The sequence below is a fragment of the Panulirus ornatus genome, chromosome 18 (genome assembly GCF_036320965.1).
Source record: "Panulirus ornatus isolate Po-2019 chromosome 18, ASM3632096v1, whole genome shotgun sequence".
NCBI lineage: Eukaryota > Metazoa > Arthropoda > Malacostraca > Decapoda > Palinuridae > Panulirus > Panulirus ornatus.
In genome coordinates this window covers 28,419,156-28,437,296 of record NC_092241.1, presented here as the reverse complement: position 1 = coordinate 28,437,296, position 18,141 = coordinate 28,419,156, and the positions used below count along the sequence as shown (strand labels likewise).

The following is an 18,141-nucleotide window of genomic DNA, read 5'->3' as shown; positions in this document are numbered from 1 at the left end:
ACAATGTCACTGTATATGTATATATGGCCCTTGATCACTGTTTGTGGGTGCCCTTGATCACTGTTTGTGGGGGCTTTATATGTGATGATGTCTCAACGCATAACCCAATAGGCACATGGAAAGCCCTTCCTTCAGGTGGTAAAAGATAGAAGCGACTTCAGTAATAATCAGCAGAGTATACATATACCGCTCTCGTCTCTTATGGAGTCTCATGCGAACATGATGGCAGCAAACATCACAGCCTAACAATTCAAATTTGCACCGAGATTGCTACGACGGTTGCCCTTCAGACATCGTGTGTGAGAGCCTTCTCATGCCCGTGTGTGATGAATGTAACGCGAGGTCGATAATCATGTCTCGAACACACAAAATATCTCTTTACGGCTGGGTGGGTCTAGTTAGGTAACTGATGCCGTCGCCGCCTCCTATATAAGCATTATTTACATACCCTGGTATCTTCCGTGGTTATCTATAGGGTATTAATGGCACTAAATGGTACGGTGCGGGGTTTTTTCCCCCCCTCTCCAAGAATGACCTACGTTTTTTTCCCTTCAGTCATAAGCTATCTCTAGGTTTCTAGTACTAATTTCTCCCTAATGGCTGCCTATAGAAAGCTGAATGATCACTGGTAAGGTCTAGGAAATTGGAGGTTGCAAGTCTACTGTAGCTCAACAGGGATGCTCGAGGCATTATAGCTGTGTGTGGCTTACTGACCTCCCCGTCACGCTAAGAACATGACTCACCAGAGCGAAGGTCCTGTAGTATTCTTAATCTCCATAACAGACGTGTTACAAGACGTTCGCCACACCTACAGCGTACCTATGTGTATTTCTTGCCTCCCACGGCTGCCTCCAACCTGTTAATTGTTGAGTCACGAGCGGCCGCTCACACCACTTCGAGCTGAACGCCCATATATACATCTCACCGTGGAGCCTGGGTCGCAACAGTCGTCTCCACTCCTCTTGGTAGCTTCTTTCTATTTCTGGCTGCTGCACCGGAGATAACAACACAGTAGAATGTTAATGTTGTTGCTGTATGACTGGTGAGTTAGATTCTTCTTCTTCTTCTTCTTCTTCTTCTTCTTCTTCTTCTTCTTCTTCTTCTTCTTCTTCTTCTTCTTCTTCTTCTTCTTCTTTTTCTGTATCAAGTTCTTCTTCTTCTTCTTCTTGACTGTCAGAGTTAAATGTAAGGTCTGTTTGATTTCAGGAGGATCTTGGATACCTGTTTTTCGTTATCTTTTAGTATTTTCTCTTCTTATCCCTCATTACATTTATAGAGCAAGAAGCAAACCTCCCTCCTGAAATCTATACAGAAAATAGCCATCATCCGCGGTATTACCATTGCCTTTATGACGTTCACTTTCACCACCAGAGTTCCAGATCATTTGCCATGTTCGCCACTGCTACCAACATGTACATCATCAGTAACACGACTACAGAGGTGCAGACATACATAATGTAAACCATGAATCCTCGATCGATTGTTATGAGTTATCTCTTATTCCACTCTGCGATTCCTTATCACTGTATACCCTCCACTCCCTATTGATGTTCTTCCTTTCATTACTAAGCACTATTAACTGAGCGTCTAAACACACCCCTAATAACTCTATGTCTCTGCCCGTCGTTGGCTGCTGTCTTTCAGTACACAGACATGGAATCTGCATTACGTAAGATTTGAGAATACGCGACTCGTTCTTCTTAACCTTAGATTTCCCTGCGGTGAGCGCTACGCGCTGAACCTGCAAGTACTCGTAAGTAGGTACACACTCTCTCTCTCTCTCTCTCTCTCTCTCTCTCTCTCTCTCTCTCTCTCTCTCTCTCTCTCTCTCTCTCTCTCTCTCTCTCTCTCTCTCTCTCTCTCTCATATCTGGCGCGAGGCCAGATGGGAACACCTGATCAAGATTTTATCGACCAGTCCCTGATCTCCCCCCCACCACCACACCCTCACCCGTCCCCTCTCTACCAACATCGGGACTATCATCCGCCACCCACTCCTTCACAGGTAAGTCCCTACCTGCTGCACACATCTCTCCACCTCGAAACACTCACCATACACTTTACCCACTCCATCATCTTTTACCTGTTTTAAAAGGTCGTTTACATTCCCTTTGGACGCACTCAGTTCCCAAGTCTCCTACGACACGAATGAATTTATGTTAATAAATTACCCCAAATGATGGTGTTTGTACGCCAGAGGGGAATGTGAGATGAGTCGGCGCAGAGATAAGCGTCACTCTTCTTGCAGGGCATATTGTTAGGGCCAGGGTCCTTTACGAGAGCTGATGGATGGCGTAAGATCCGCGAAATATTCATCAATCATCTGAACCGTCATTCACCTCTAGCATGTGAAGGTTAATAGGAATATAATGTTGATAAGAATATTAAAGAACCCACGTTGAGGTCTTGTGGTTAATTCAGTAGTACACTATCCGATCAGATCATTAAATTATGTATATATATATATATATATATATATATATATATATATATATATATATATATATATATATATATATGCATGTGGGTGAGTTGGGCCATTCTTTCGTCTGTTTCCTTGCGCTACCTCGCAAACGCGAGAGAGAGAGAGAGAGAGAGAGAGAGAGAGAGAGAGAGAGAGAGAGAGAGAGAGAGAGAAAGAGAGAGAGAGAGAGAGAGAGAGAGAGAGAGAGAGAGAGAGATAGGGGAATAAGTTTGTAGTGTTTTCAGTGTGGGAGTTGCATCATGGAAATGAGGAGGGTGTCTTGTAATATCTAATAACGATGTTTGTAATGTTGCAGAGATAAGTGGTGTCTACAACACGGACGAGGAGAAAGAAGAATAGCTCGTTCATATCTGGAGAGTGTGTATATATATATATATATATATATATATATATATATATATATATATATATATATATATATATATATATATATATATATATATATATATTTTTTTTTTTTTTTTTTTTTTTTTTTTTTTTTTTTTATACTTTGTCGCTGTCTCCCGCGTTTGCGAGGTAGCGCAAGGAAACAGACGAAAGAAATGGCCCAACCCCCCCCCCCCATACACATGTACATACACACGTCCACGCACGCAAATATACATACCTACACAGCTTTCCATGGTTTACCCCAGACGCTTCACATGCCTTGCTTCAATCCACTGACAGCACGTCAACCCCTGTATACCACATGACTCCAATTCACTCTATTTCTTGCCCTCCTTTCACCCTCCTGCATGTTCAGGCCCCGATCACACAAAATCTTTTTCACTCCATCTTTCCACCTCCACTTTGGTCTCCCTCTTCTCCTCGTTCCCTCCACATCCGACACATATATCCTCTTGGTCAATCTCTCCTCACTCATTCTCTCCATGTGCCCAAACCATTTCAAAACACCCTCTTCTGCTCTCTCAACCACGCTCTTTTTATTTCCACACATCTCTCTTACCCTTACGTTACTTACTCGATCAAACCACCTCACACCACACATTGTCCTCAAACATCTCATTTCCAGCACATCCATCCTCCTGCGCACATCTCTATCCATAGCCCACGCCTCGCAACCATACAACATTGTTGGAACCACTATTCCCTCAAACATACCCATTTTTGCTTTCCGAGATAATGTTCTCGACTTCCACACATTTTTCAAGGCTCCCAAAATTTTCGCCCCCTCCCCCACCCTATGATCCACTTCCGCTTCCATGGTTCCATCCGCTGACAGATCCACTCCCAGATATCTAAAACACTTCACTTCCTCCAGTTTTTCTCCATTCAAACTCACCTCCCAATTGACTTGACCCTCACCCCTACTGTACCTAATAACCTTGCTCTTATTCACATTTACTCTCAACTTTCTTCTTCCACACACTTTACCAAACTCAGTCACCAGCTTCTGCAGTTTCTCACATGAATCAGCCACCAGCGCTGTATCATCAGCGAACAACAACTGACTCACTTCCCAAGCTCTCTCATCCCCAACAGACTTCATACTTGCCCCTCTTTCCAGGACTCTTGCATTTACCTCCCTTACAACCCCATCCATAAACAAATTAAACAACCATGGAGACATCACACACCCCTGCCGCAAACCTACATTCACTGAGAACCAATCACTTTCCTCTCTTCCTACACGTACACATGCCTTACATCCTCGATAAAAACTTTACACTGCTTCTAACAACTTGCCTCCCACACCATATATTCTTAATACCTTCCACAGAGCATCTCTATCAACTCTATCATATGCCTTCTCCAGATCCATAAATGCTACATACAAATCCATTTGCTTTTCTAAGTATTTCTCACATACATTCTTCAAAGCAAACACCTGATCCACACATCCTCTACCACTTCTGAAACCGCACTGCTCTTCCCCAATCTGATGCTCTGTACATGCCTTCACCCTCTCAATCAATACCCTCCCATATAATTTACCAGGAATACTCAACAAACTTATACCTCTGTAATTTGAGCACTCACTCTTATCCCCTTTGCCTTTGTATTAACTTTCTAAAATGGGGGATATATATATTTATTTATATTTATTATACTTTGTCGCTGTCTCCCGCGTTTGCGAGGTAGCGCAAGGAAACAGACGAAAGAAATGGCCCAACCCCCCCCCCCCCCATACACATGTATATACATACGTCCACACACGCAAATATACATACCTACACAGCTTTCCATGGTTTACCCCAGACGCTTCACATGCCTTGATTCAATCCACTGACAGCACGTCAACCCCGGTATACCACATCGCTCCAATTCACTCTATTCCTTGCCCTCCTTTCACCCTCCTGCATGTTCAGGCCCCGATCACACAAAATCTTTTTCACTCCATCTTTCCACCTCCAATTTGGTCTCCCTCTTCTCCTCGTTCCCTCCACCTCCGACACATATATCCTCTTGGTCAATCTTTCCTCACTCATTCTCTCCATGTGCCCAAACCACTTCAAAACACCCTCTTCTGCTCTCTCAACCACGCTCTTTTTATTTCCACACATCTCTCTTACCCTTACGTTACTCACTCGATCAAACCACCTCACACCACACATTGTCCTCAAACATCTCATTTCCAGCACATCCATCCTCCTGCGCACAACTCTATCCATAGCCCACGCCTCGCAACCATACAACATTGTTGGAACCACTATTCCTTCAAACATACCCATTTTTGCTTTCCGAGATATATATATATATATATATATATATATATATATATATATATATATATATATATATATATATATATATGTATATATATATATATATATATATATATATATATATATATATATATATATATATATATATATATATATATATATATATATATATATATACATTACGGTCATTTATAACGCTTCTGCAACTTCGAGGCTGCATTCCGTTTCGTCAGCTAACAATTACTCTGGGGGAGGGGGCGAAAATCCTGGGAGCCTTGAAGAATGTGTGGAAGTCGAGAACATTATCTCGGAAAGCAAAAATGGGTATGTTTGAAGGAATAGTGGTTCCAACAATGTTGTATGGTTGCGAGGCGTGGGCTATGGATAGAGTTGTGCGCAGGAGGGTGGATGTGCTGGAAATGAGATGTTTGAGGACAATGTGTGGTGTTAGGTGGTTTGATCGAGTAAGTAATGTCAGGGTAAGAGAGATGTGTGGAAATAAAAAGAGCGTGGTTGAGAGAGCAGAAGAGGGTGTTTTGAAATAGTTTGGGCACATGGAGAGAATGAGTGAGGAAAGATTGACCAAGAGGATATATGTGTCGAAGGTGGAGGGAACGAGAAGTGGGAGACCAAATTGGAGGTGGACAGATGGAGTGAAAAAGATTTTGTGTGATCGGGGCCTGAACAGGCAGGAGGGTGAAAGGCGGGCAAGGAATAGAGTGAATTGGATCGATGTGGTATACCGGGGTTGACGTGCTGCGAGTGGATTGAATCAGGGCATGTGAAGCGTCTGGGGTAAACCATGGAAAGTTGTGTGGGGCCTGGATGTGGAAAGGGAGCTGTGGTTTCGGGCATTATTGCATGACAGCTAGAGAGTGAGTGTGAACGAATGGGGCCTTTGTTGTCTTTTCTTAGTGCTACCTCGCACACATGAGGGGGGAGGGGGATGGTATTCCATGTGTGGCGAGGTGGCGATGGGAATGAATAAAGGCAGACAGTGTGAATTGTGTGCATGGGTATATATGTATGTGTCTGTGTGTGTATATGTATGTGTACATTGAGATGTATGGGTGTGTATATTTGCGTGTGTGGACGTGTGCAAACGCCGGAGACAGCGACAAAGCAAAATGAATAAATAAATAAATAATATATATATATATATATATATATATATATATATATATATATATATATATATATATATATATATATATATATATATATATATATATATATATACTTGATTGTTATTTCCTGCTTTAGTGTGGTAACGTCAGGAAAAGTAAATGTCTAGAAAAGGCCGCATTCAGTCACAATCATTCTATAACTGCCATGTGCAATGCTCCGAAACCACAGCCCCCTATCCACAACTTGGCCCCACATACCTTTTCATGATTTACCCCGGCCGCTTCACATACCCTTGTACAGTCCATCGACAGTAAGCTGACCCCTGTATACCATATCATTCCAATTCACTCTATCCCGTAGATATTGTGAATTGGAATGATCGCTCAAAATCTCTTTCAGTTAATCCTTCCATTTCTAATTTGGTTTCCCCGCTCTCCTTGTTCTGCCCACGTCTCACAGATATTTCCTCTTGTTCAACCTTTCGTCACTTATTCTCTCCATATGTCCAATGCAATTTAGCAAACCCTCTTCTACTCTCTCAGCCACACTCTTTTGGCTTCCCCAGATCTGTCTTACCCTTTTATTACATTCTCGATTAAGTCACTTTACACCACAAATTGTCCTCATACATTTAATGTCCAACACGTACACCCTCCTCCGCACAGCCTTATCTATATCCCATGTTTCACATCCATATGATATTGTTAGAACTACTGTTACTTCAAACGTACCCATTTTTTCCCTCCCAGATTACGTTCTCTCTTTCCAGACATTCTTCAGCGCTCCCAGAACCTTTGCCCTCTCCCACACCCTATAACTCACTTCCACTTCCGTGGTTCCACTCGCCACCATGTCCACTTCCTGATATCTAAAACACTTCATTAACTCTACGTTTTTTTCAGTTACAAACTCACATCCCAACTAACCTGTCTCTCAACCCTTCAAAACTTAATGAATTTGCTTTTATTCACATTCACTCAATTTTCTCCTTTCACACACTTCCTGACACACTTCCGAAACCCTCTCATCTCTCGCTGACTGCATGCTCTCCCCTACCTCCAAGACCTTCAAATTTACCTCCCTCACCATCTCATTCATAAACATATTGAACAACCGTGGTGACATCACGCACCCCTGACGAAGACCGACACTCACCTAGAACCATTCACTCTACTCCTCTACTCTTACTCATATACAAGCCTTGCACCCTTGATAAAAACTTTTCTAGCAGCTTTCCTCCCGTACCATATATTCTTAAGACCTACGTACCACAAGGCATCTCTGTCAGTCCTAACATATGCTTTCTCCAGATTCATAAATGCTACAAACAAATCCATCTAAGTATTTCTCACGCACGTTCTTTAAAGCAACCACCTGATCCACACATCCCTTACCACTTCTGAAACCACACAGCTCCTCCCCAGTCTGATGCTCTGTACATGCCTTCACCTTCTCAATCATTATCCTCCCATACAAGTCACCAAGTATTCGCAACAAATTTATGCTCTGTAGATAGAACACTCACCTTTATCGCCTTTGCCCTTATACAGCGACACGAGAGATGAATTCCGACAGTCCTTAGGCACCTCGCCATGATCCATACATACATTGTATATCCTTACCAAACAATCAGCAACACAGTCACCCCCTTTCTTAATAAATTCAACTGCAATACCATCCACTCCAATCGCCTTCCCGCATTTCATCTTACGCAAGGCTTTCACCGCTTATTCGATTACAAGTAATTGAATATTCTTCGTCTCACATCCATGAGCTACGAAGTGTACACCGGTCAAATCCCATCAGGCGCACATTACCATCAGTTAGCATTTTAAAGAACCTTGCTGTACAAACGCGGTTAGCGTCCCTGACCGTTACGCATTCACGGGCCGCCCAGGGTCGAGCGCTAGTTTCGAATCCTGGTTGAGGCAGTTGGTCCACAGTCAACCCAGCTGTTCATCGACCCTTAGGGGTTTGTCGATAAAATGGGTACCTTGCTCATGCTAGGGTATATATATATATATATATATATATATATATATATATATATATATATATATATATATATATATATATATATATATATATATATATATATTGATTTGCCAGTGTGAATGAAGAACTGTCCTGCACGTAAGAAGGATCAAATTTATCTGTGGAAAGGTTATGAGTTCTAGATTAATGGAATTATTTTATGCAGTCGACGGCCGCATTAAGAGCTTACCCACAAAAAGCAGAGCCTGTGGACGCCCTGCCAGTGATGATCTTATCACAGCATCATTTATCCCGCCTAGGTCGACACCTGGCCCACTCCCTTACGATAACACCCGTCTAGATCATCTCAGGGCAACACCTACACCGCATACCCAAGAAGAACCTCTCTAACCCCTCAAGAACGAGACTCCACTGCTTCCCCCAGGAGAGCAAAAGGGCGACAGCCACCCGTATAGGACCCAGGACAACCCTTGCCATACAGGTTAACCTCGGAGAGGGGGAAAAAAATTGCTCCTCGTTTTCCATAGCCACTACCACTTTCCCGCCCCGACCCTATTACCCTGTTTTGAGAACTTCCTTATTATTCTTGTTTTCTTCATTTTTCTTTATATTAATGTAGTCTTCAGCAATAATAACACGGGCAGGGAAAGTCTCACTAGAAATATTCTAACGTCTCAGAAGAATTGTTGTATACAATATCCCCTGTAAAGTGTGTGTGATGAGTTTTACGTCTGCCAAACCGGTTAGTTTCATAATCTTAGGTTAAACGACATAAAGATAGTGATAGGTATGGCCAAGAATTCACTGTATTATTTGTCCTCCATAAAATTAACTGGTCGTCAAACTGACTAGAACAGCGATAAGGTTTTACTCACACTAACTCAGTAATAGACGGAAATGTTGGGAGGAAAACGATTATTTTCGGCAACAATCATGAAACTTAATTATCATGATTACATAATAAAACTGGGCGAAATATGAGGAATTACGTAAAACTGACAAAAGTGAAATAGGTGCGAATGAAACCTCCATGAATACGCGTTTAAGTCAGTCACATCTGATACTGGTACTGGTGTACCAAGTCAGCCGGCGCGAGCCTGTGAAGTCTGTGTTCGTCCTTCAGTACCGATGTTGCCACGTTCAAGGATTCAGTGGCGTTCTGGAGAAGGTTGAGATGCTGGTGTTATAAACATTGTAAGTTTTTCCCCGCATCTTACCTGTTAAAGTTGTGAGGATGACGTACTGATGTGGAGCAGTGGCTGTTCAGGGGTTTATGATGGTAATATATGACTTTGAATGGTAAGATGTGGGCATTGGCAAGAATATGTATGGCCTTGAACGGGGATATGCCACCATTTTCCTGTTCGAGGCCATATAACCATACATGATTTCCTCGAACATCGCTTGTTTAACCCAGTTTTCTGCTTTAGTGATCGAAATGAATTCATAGTGGCTGGAGCTAATGAACACTATATATCAAAACCATAATTCATTCAAACTAATTATATCACCATTTGGGTCACCCGCCCACGAATAGATTGTGTCCAAAATTACGATCAGAATTGTTCATGAAACACTGCCCTAGATCCACAGTAATTGATATGGATGTACATTCTTCTTGCAGGTTTAAGTGTGTAGGTCCAAGGCTGACACAAGCCAGGCGCCATTTACCCCGCTCGGCACTCCTGCCGAAGTCATCTACCTGCGTCAGAACCGCTGCAGGTGAACCTCCTCCTCCGTCTCTAGCACCTGCCGTTGAGCAGGACTAGTGCATTTGTGGCTGCCACCCCAAAAGGACCCTTATCTGGCAGCATCTGGAGAACCACGCTTAGAGGGTCCTCACGTCCGCCCTCACTCACTGTTGTTCCTGCTGTAACCGTGGTATAAGAAGCGCTCTTCATGATTACCATGGATATTCCGCCTCCTCCCGCCCCCCACCAAGTGGTACACACGCAGACCATCATGCAGCAGCCCAGCCCAGAGGACGACAAGAAAAAACGTGAGTATTCAGGTCTCAGTCGTTCACCTCACTGTTCAGTCGCTCTTTGTTGTTGTCTACTGTTTTTTTCTTGTGATCATCTGTTCTCAACACAATTTTGCTCTCTCTCTTTCTTAGTGCTCGTAAGAAAAGCACATGCAGTGTATGTCTCACCTGCAACTCCAGGGATTACTGCTCAAGTATTTGATTAGGACTGCAAACGTAAGATCTTTCATGTCTCAACCATTATTTGCAGAAGCCAACTGTACTTTTTCACTGATGTAGGTTTTCAGAATTCGGGTAAAGTCCCTTTTCTTCTTATACTGAAAAAGCTCGAATAGAAGTTTAGTCAAGCAGGTTCTCAGCTGCTCTTCTTGAGCACAAGAGTATAGGTGACATTTACCGTACCTTAAAACCAGCAAGTTGCACACATTGTAAACTCTAGCCTGTTTAGATTCGTGTATTCAGGTCACAACTGTGAGGACGGTCTTATTGCTACACTTTGTGGGCCAGATCACACACTGTCGGTTGGGTCACCCTTTCCCAGTATTATACTGTTGTATGTGGTCATGTTCAGCAGTGTGAAGTTCTTAATGTCCAGTTGTATTTTGATAATCTTTACTAATTTTATAGCCCTTGGAGATAGGCTAACGCAGGTCATTGGTAAGGTTAATATAGAAATCTTAAAAGGTAGACAAATCTTAGGCGATAATCGTGAATATTCGTGCACTAGGGATCACGTCCATCTGCAATGTTGTATTTGTTGTCGCCCCTTTTTATTTTTTTTTTGAAAATTTAAGACCCTAAATTTCTTATTGACGTTTAGCTTCCTTTACTGAAAGCCTTCACTTTACATTATGTCTTGATGCATTTACTTACGTGGCACAGACGATCATCTTTATAAAGTTTTCATTTACTTTCTCATGCCGATCTTTCAGCAGCTGTTATAGATCATCTCGTGAAAAGAACGAAGTCATTATGGGGTATTGTTCAGACGCAGGTGGTCTGGTGATAAGTGATTGATTATCTGTAAGGCGTGGTGGACAGTAGGATGTCAATTTTGTAGTGACTGAAATGCCTTGAGCAAAACATGCCCTTGTCGAGTGAAAGAGAAAAATGAAAAAGAAAGAATTTAGTCAGGACTTGGCTTTGTAAGGAGAAAAAGTTATATGACGAAGGACTTGACACTTTAAGGAAGAAAGAGTATAAGAAGAGGAACTTTACTGGTAAAGGAGTAGACGTTATATGAAGAGGGAAAGACAAAAGGAGAGGAAGAGAATTCCACACCTTTATTGTTCGATGGAGAAAGGAAGTATCGTTAACAGTCAATCCTCGAAGGACGGTATCCACACAGGTAAAGTTGTATTAATGAAGCCTTATATCTCCAAAAGCATCATGTAGGAAGCGTGTGCCTAGTAACAACACTGGACGACAATATCTATAATGCATCTTCACTCCTATAATCTGTTCATATTTCTGGTGACCGTTTGAGAGCAGCCGGGGTGTGAGTTCTTACGCCTCCATCGCAACCGCTGCCTAATGGCTTGTTGTATGAAGTATTTAGATAAATGAGCTTCAAGTGATCTGAGGAATATATGTAACACTATGCGCCACCAGAGTCCTGCAAGGTCTTGCTTGTCTTAGACTCACAGAACTTAGACGATGATGAGGTTTCAAGACACCAAGAGTTGTTTATTTCAATTGGCTAAGTGGTGTGTGATTGACCGTCTGCTTCAATTCATTTAAGAGAAGTGGGATTCTGTAACTCATGAACTACGACACTGATAAAATAAAGTGACATCCAAGGAATCTTTAATTTTTTCTTTACTTTTGTGAAATAGAAAATGTAAATCACAGTGTAATGTATAAAAGCTTCGAGATTATGTCTGTCTTCCATTATGATGAAATATTATAGCGACAGTTCCCGTGTAAATTGCTTCTCTGACGAGATCCATCCCATATAGTACTGTAAATCAACATACTTCGTCATTGACCACAGCAGCCAGTAAGGAGGTGATGAGGGAATTGAGTTATAACTCAACGTCTATGAATTAACGTAACTTGCAGTCAAGAGCCTATCCAAAGACCTTCTTTTCGGTAGGAACTGATGGCCCATCCTTTTTTTAGAAAAACTGATGGGATGTGACGAGCTACAGTTGATCTTGTACCCCTGGCTACCTTTCTGCTGCCGTGGATCCCCTGTCTGACATTGGTATTTTCAAAGCTTACGGACCAACAAATCCTATCGTGCCACTATCCTTAACTTATATTTGAATATTCTAATATATCGTTTTCTGAGACACTTGGATACCACATATGGATAAAAAGATATACCAAATTAGATAAGGATACTTCCAAGGTAGTCACGATAAGGACATGCTTGTTCGTTCCACATCCTCTGCTGTAAAAGAAGATGCCACCAAGTACTTTTAAGCAAGGCTCAAGGTTCCTACCGACGGAGGACTCCTCTTTTGCGCCAACGCCCACAGGTGGGTAATAGTGCATGATGAATTCCCTTCCCTTACGGCAAAAGAATAGAATCAATCTGTTACGTGGACTCTCACCACTTCACTTTTCTGGGTTGTTAACTTATATAAGTGTGGAGGAATTTAATACTCTGGAAGCTGAGATTACTTCATGGACTTGGTGTGTTTCTAATAAGGTCACGTAATCGAAGGCGTGAACTGGGTTTCAGGTTCACAACACTGGATAATGTTGCTGTGCCGCAGTCTCACATTACCGAGAGTTTCATGGACCTAACTAACTGCCTCTCCCACCTCGATCATTTTGTATACCTTGATGGTACGTTGCTCAGTACAAATCACGTCGATCTGTTCTACTCTAACCCGTGCACGCCTTTCGTGCTTGTGAATATTCCTGCCCCTGTACTGTACTCTAAATTCTCCTTCACTCCACACTTCCATCTCTTTGTGGTCCTTCTCGAGCGCTCTATCCATTTCTAATGTATAGATCCTCATAGTCCGTCTTTTTCAGCTCATATCGCCAATTTTTCCAAGTTATTTCAGCATTTCTTTGTCTGATTTTTCATTTACACTTACCTTACCACCAGTTCTCTCTTTCACAGTGTCCCTCATAAATAAAGTTCTTCATCAGGTAGTGATCCATCTCCCATAACCCCAACACCAAACATACCGTAGACTTATTCCTCGCTCTAAAACCTGAGGTCTATTCTCCCATCACCTCCGCCTGTTCAAATCAGTAAAGACATTCTGCCATTGTGTGTCTGACACTGTGGTGTGGGAGTAAGCACAACGCAATGTTGTGGGAAGAATCTTACCTTCTGTTCTTGGAAGAGTCAAACACTTTGTTGTGGAGAGAATCCGACGGCTTTGAGGAGAAGGTTCTGACGTTCTGTTTGGCGGGATGTGATACGTCAAAAGAAGCTGATGATGTGCTGTGGGGGAGGCTATCGCTCTGCGGAGGTGAACGCTGTGATTAAACGTTGTGGGTATGACTTGATCTGCTTTTGTGGAGGAGGAGGTATGACGGGTGGACTATGGCGTAGCGTGTGGCAGTGTGTCATTGTAACGTCTGTGTGTCCGTTAGTAGGCAAATGCTACTAATAGCGTATTACATGGAAGTCTCCAACATCGTGTTAGGGGAGAGGTCTTGACACCATCTTGTGGAGAATGGTGTAAGAAAGAGGTGGAGACTGTGTAGGGAAGACATAATCTACTGTGCACTGAAGAGGTTCATAACGATAACACTGAACACATGTGTTAAGACAAGGGAGGGAGTGGTTCCCGCATTAAGACAAGGAAAGGAGTCGAACCCACGTAATACAACGAAGGAAATGGATTTTTCATTTTGATGAAGAGGGAAATCCGTAAACAAATGAATTCCCTGTTCCAACATCCAGGGTCCATTGAAAGAGAACTGAGTACTTTACTATGTACAGTATGTACAATAATTTCCTTTTTTTCTTTTTATGTCAGTTGAGACGGCACGGGCAGCTGAGGCCCTAATCAAGGCCATCTCATTAATGCTATACATACATACATATATATATATATATATATATATATATATATATATATATATATATATATATATATATATATATATATATATATATATATATATATATATGTATATATATGTATATATATGTATATATATGTATATATATGTATATATATATATATATATATATATATATATATATATATATATATATATATATATATATATATATATATATATATATATATTTTCTTTTTCTTTTAAACTATTCGCCATTTCCCGCGTTAGCGAGGTAGCGTTAAGAACAGAGGACTGGGCCTTTTTTGGAATATCCTCACCTGGCCCCCTCTGTTCCTTCTTTTGGAAAATTTAAAAAAAAACGAGAGGGGAGGATTTCCAGCCCCCCGCTCCCTCCCCTTTTAGTCGCCTTCTACGACACGCAGGGAATACGTGGGAAGTATTCTTAATCCCCTATCCCCAGGGATAATATATATATATATATATATATATATATATATATATATATATATATATATATATATATATATACCCTAGCCTGAGCCACGTACCCATCTTATCGACCAACCCTAGGGTGGATGAAGAGGTGGGTTGACTGTGGATCAGATGCCGCAACCAGGATTCGAACCTATGCGCTCGAACGTTGGCGGCCCGTGAATCCATCACTGTCAGGAACGCTGACTGCCACACCACTGATCCTCGATGCTGGTAACGTTTGTGTATGTAAATCAAGATTCAAATTCGTGCAAGGGTGAAAGAAAATATAAAGTGCACTTACAAGTGAGGTCAGTATGTTGTTCCCCGGTCGAAACTCACCATCCCGCATCGTCATTACCTTCTCATTTACTGGTTTTTATATTTAAGGAATTATATTTCTTATTCCGCTCGATGTCATCTAATCTCATTATTCTAACAACAAAGACACTGCTTTATCATCATCTTCTATTTGCCCCGCTCACTAATTTTGTTATTCTTGTTCTTTGTCGCGTTCACAAAACATCGTCCGTGTCTCTCCTGCATCACCGCTAATACAGGCCTTGATGACTCCCATTTTCTCTTACTGAGAGAGATGGGTTGACTCCTCTCCCAGCACAGCCCTACCAGATGACGTCTCTCTATCCACTCTATCCCTTCAACTCCCTTGCTCTAATTACCGTAAGGATGGTACAAAGCAATTGTAGATACAGGGCTTACTACGTCTCATACGAGACAAAATATATCCACTGAAAACTGCAGAGAAGGCGATGACGAACTTCAAGAGGTTATAACCGAGTTTTCGAGCGGATCACTGTATCATGTTCATGTTACCGAGCGAGGGTCCTGCGGCGCCTTCTGTCCTCCAGCCTACACGAGCCACCATGACCTGCGTCTAGCTCCGTTCTGGTGAGAGAGAGAGAGAGAGAGAGAGAGAGAGAGAGAGAGAGAGAGAGAGAGAGAGAGAGAGAGAGAGAGAGAGAGAGAGAGAGAGAGAGAGAGAGAGAGAGAGAGAGAGAGTTTATGTTAAAAGTTACTTTTTCTTGAGGTCACTATGCTCCACGATAAGCGTCAGTATACCATTATGGAAGTGCGGCAGCTTCAGTCTACAGACAGACATGCCTGGTCTCTACAACAGGGGACATGCAAACTTATGGAGGCCATTAAATCCATTAGAGTCTGTATGATAGTCTCATTTTTTCTGTCATCTATTCTTCCAATCTCTTTTTTTTAACTTCTGATGTTTCCCTCTGGATGTCAGTGCTGGGAGAGGATCATTTTCGACAGAGCTCTTCCACCACGCCATCCCTCTCAATCCTCCATTGTCGTGTGCCACTTAACTTCACCCTTCCACTCCTGCCTCTTGAAGATCCCACAGGTTCCTTTATCCATGTCATAATACGACGTCCAACGCAGCCATATCCCCTGCCTGTGTACCTTCCACCGGCACTCCCATCCAAGCTCTTTGCCAACCTTCTATCCCATCTTTTCCACAACATAAACACAACACTGCTCCGGTGACCAGCCACTGTTTTCATCTCCTCTGAAGCACGTCATATACATTGAGGTAGCGTGGCGCAGTGTGTTACTGTGAGAAGTTCCTCCTCGGGTGCATTTTTCTATCAACGGGTGTTTTCCTCCCCACGCTGGCCACAAATAACTCAGAGGACAAAATGATTAGGATAGAATTATAATTGGTAGCCGGGAGAGGTAGATCGTGTAGTTAAAGTGCGCATCATGTTCGTAATTAATGTCTCTGATTATGAAATCCTTAGAGGGTAAAGATATACTCTCATCAGAGAACGTTCCCTAACATCTTCCCTGCAATCCGGTGGATCATACTTAGCTGTGTCAAGCACCTGTTATGTTACTCTGTTAGGATTTAAGATTACAAACCCGTATTGCAAAGCTGCTAATGAGAATACAGTCTTTCCTTCATAATCTGCTGAGTATCATAGCTTCATTATGTATGGCTTTAAATCGTGAACAGTATTACCAGTATTACCAGGACCGCTGCTCATCTTCTATGGAGACATAGACTTAACTGTAGGCAAGAGTTCCAACATAAATATTCATCATCGCCTAGAGCAAGGAAGACCTCACCTCTCCTCTGCATTCGGGTCAGAGGAGGGCTGAACGAAGAGGCAGTAAAACCACTGATGTAATATTCATTAAGATCCATATCTCTTTGGCGAGCACGAGGAACCTTAACTCCGGTTGGCGAAGATAGACTGAACCCCAGTTAATGTAGCGAATGAAGATGCAATGCCCTCATGCTCCTACATCTAGTAACCCGGCAACTGACCAAATGTCACAAGATCAGAATGTGTTTGCTCCACTCACAAAACTGGCCCACCTTCCATTAATTATGAAAGCTTAGGTATACTTGGCAAAGTTATTTCTCGGTAATTTGAACATTAACTTATGTACCCTTTATCTTTATGAAATTGTATTTATTCAAGCATTCTGTCAACCCTCAGGCACCTCCCCATGAGCTGTATATATACATCATAGATCCTACCTACAACCAACAACAGTCTCCTTCCTTGAGAAATTCATATACAACTCCATTCGCGCCAGCCATGTTGCCACACTTCATTATACGCAGGGCTTTCACCACATTTTCTCTTTTCATCAAACCACTTACTAAGACTTTTTCAATCTGCATAACTCCCCTACCCAAACATCCCACATGTGCCAACTTATTATAATCGAACACATTCAGCAGTCCTTCAAGATATCAACTCCATTTGTGTATCTCATCTTTGCTTCTTACTCCTTCCCATTTCCCCGTTTACTGATACTCCCATTAGATCTTTTGTTTTTCTAACATTAACTAGCTTCCTTTCAAAACATTGTCTTATTCTCAGCCCCTGCACATTCTTTTTGCTTCCTCTTGTACATTTCCCAACTACTTTCACTCCTTCCCTAGAAAGAACTCCTGTGCACCACTCTTTTCCACAAACAACTTACCCTCCTCATCCTGCCACACATAACTTTCTCTCAAATGTCCACCTCCCACATTCCGTATGCGACCACTTCTCTGCCAGTGTCTGCTTTACTTTCTTAATACCTATCATACTTCATCTACTCCCCTCGATTCATTTACTCTAACCATTTGCTGTTCTACGCTTATTCTCTTTTGGTATCTCTTCACACAGGCCTCTTTTACAAGCCCACTCACTGTCAATATCCTCTTCTTATCCATATCATTTCCTGTTTTCGTAAAGCCTCAACAAACCATCTCCTTCACCTTCACCAAGTAATGATCAGACATTCCTTCAGTTGTCTATCTCAGCACGTTAACGTGTACGAGTCTCTCTTTCGCAGATATATCAGTTTGTGCAAAATTAAATGACGCCGCCTATCCTGTACCCTAGTCATCCACAATTACTTAGTCACGTCTCTCTT

The 18,141-nt window shown here is 42.1% G+C and overlaps 1 protein-coding gene across 4 annotated transcripts in view; it reads left to right on the top strand.

The window, feature by feature from the left end:
• The window catches only part of LOC139755017 (uncharacterized), a 116,058-nt gene that overhangs the window by 9,685 nt on the left and 88,232 nt on the right, over positions 1 to 18,141 (top strand). For all 4 annotated transcript variants that reach the window (XM_071672936.1, XM_071672937.1, XM_071672935.1 and 1 more), the window contains exon 2: positions 9,901 to 10,275. In XM_071672936.1, coding sequence (XP_071529037.1) covers positions 10,176 to 10,275 — 100 coding nt within the window. In that variant the 5' untranslated portion in view covers positions 9,901 to 10,175. The remainder of the gene's footprint in view (positions 1 to 9,900; positions 10,276 to 18,141) is intronic.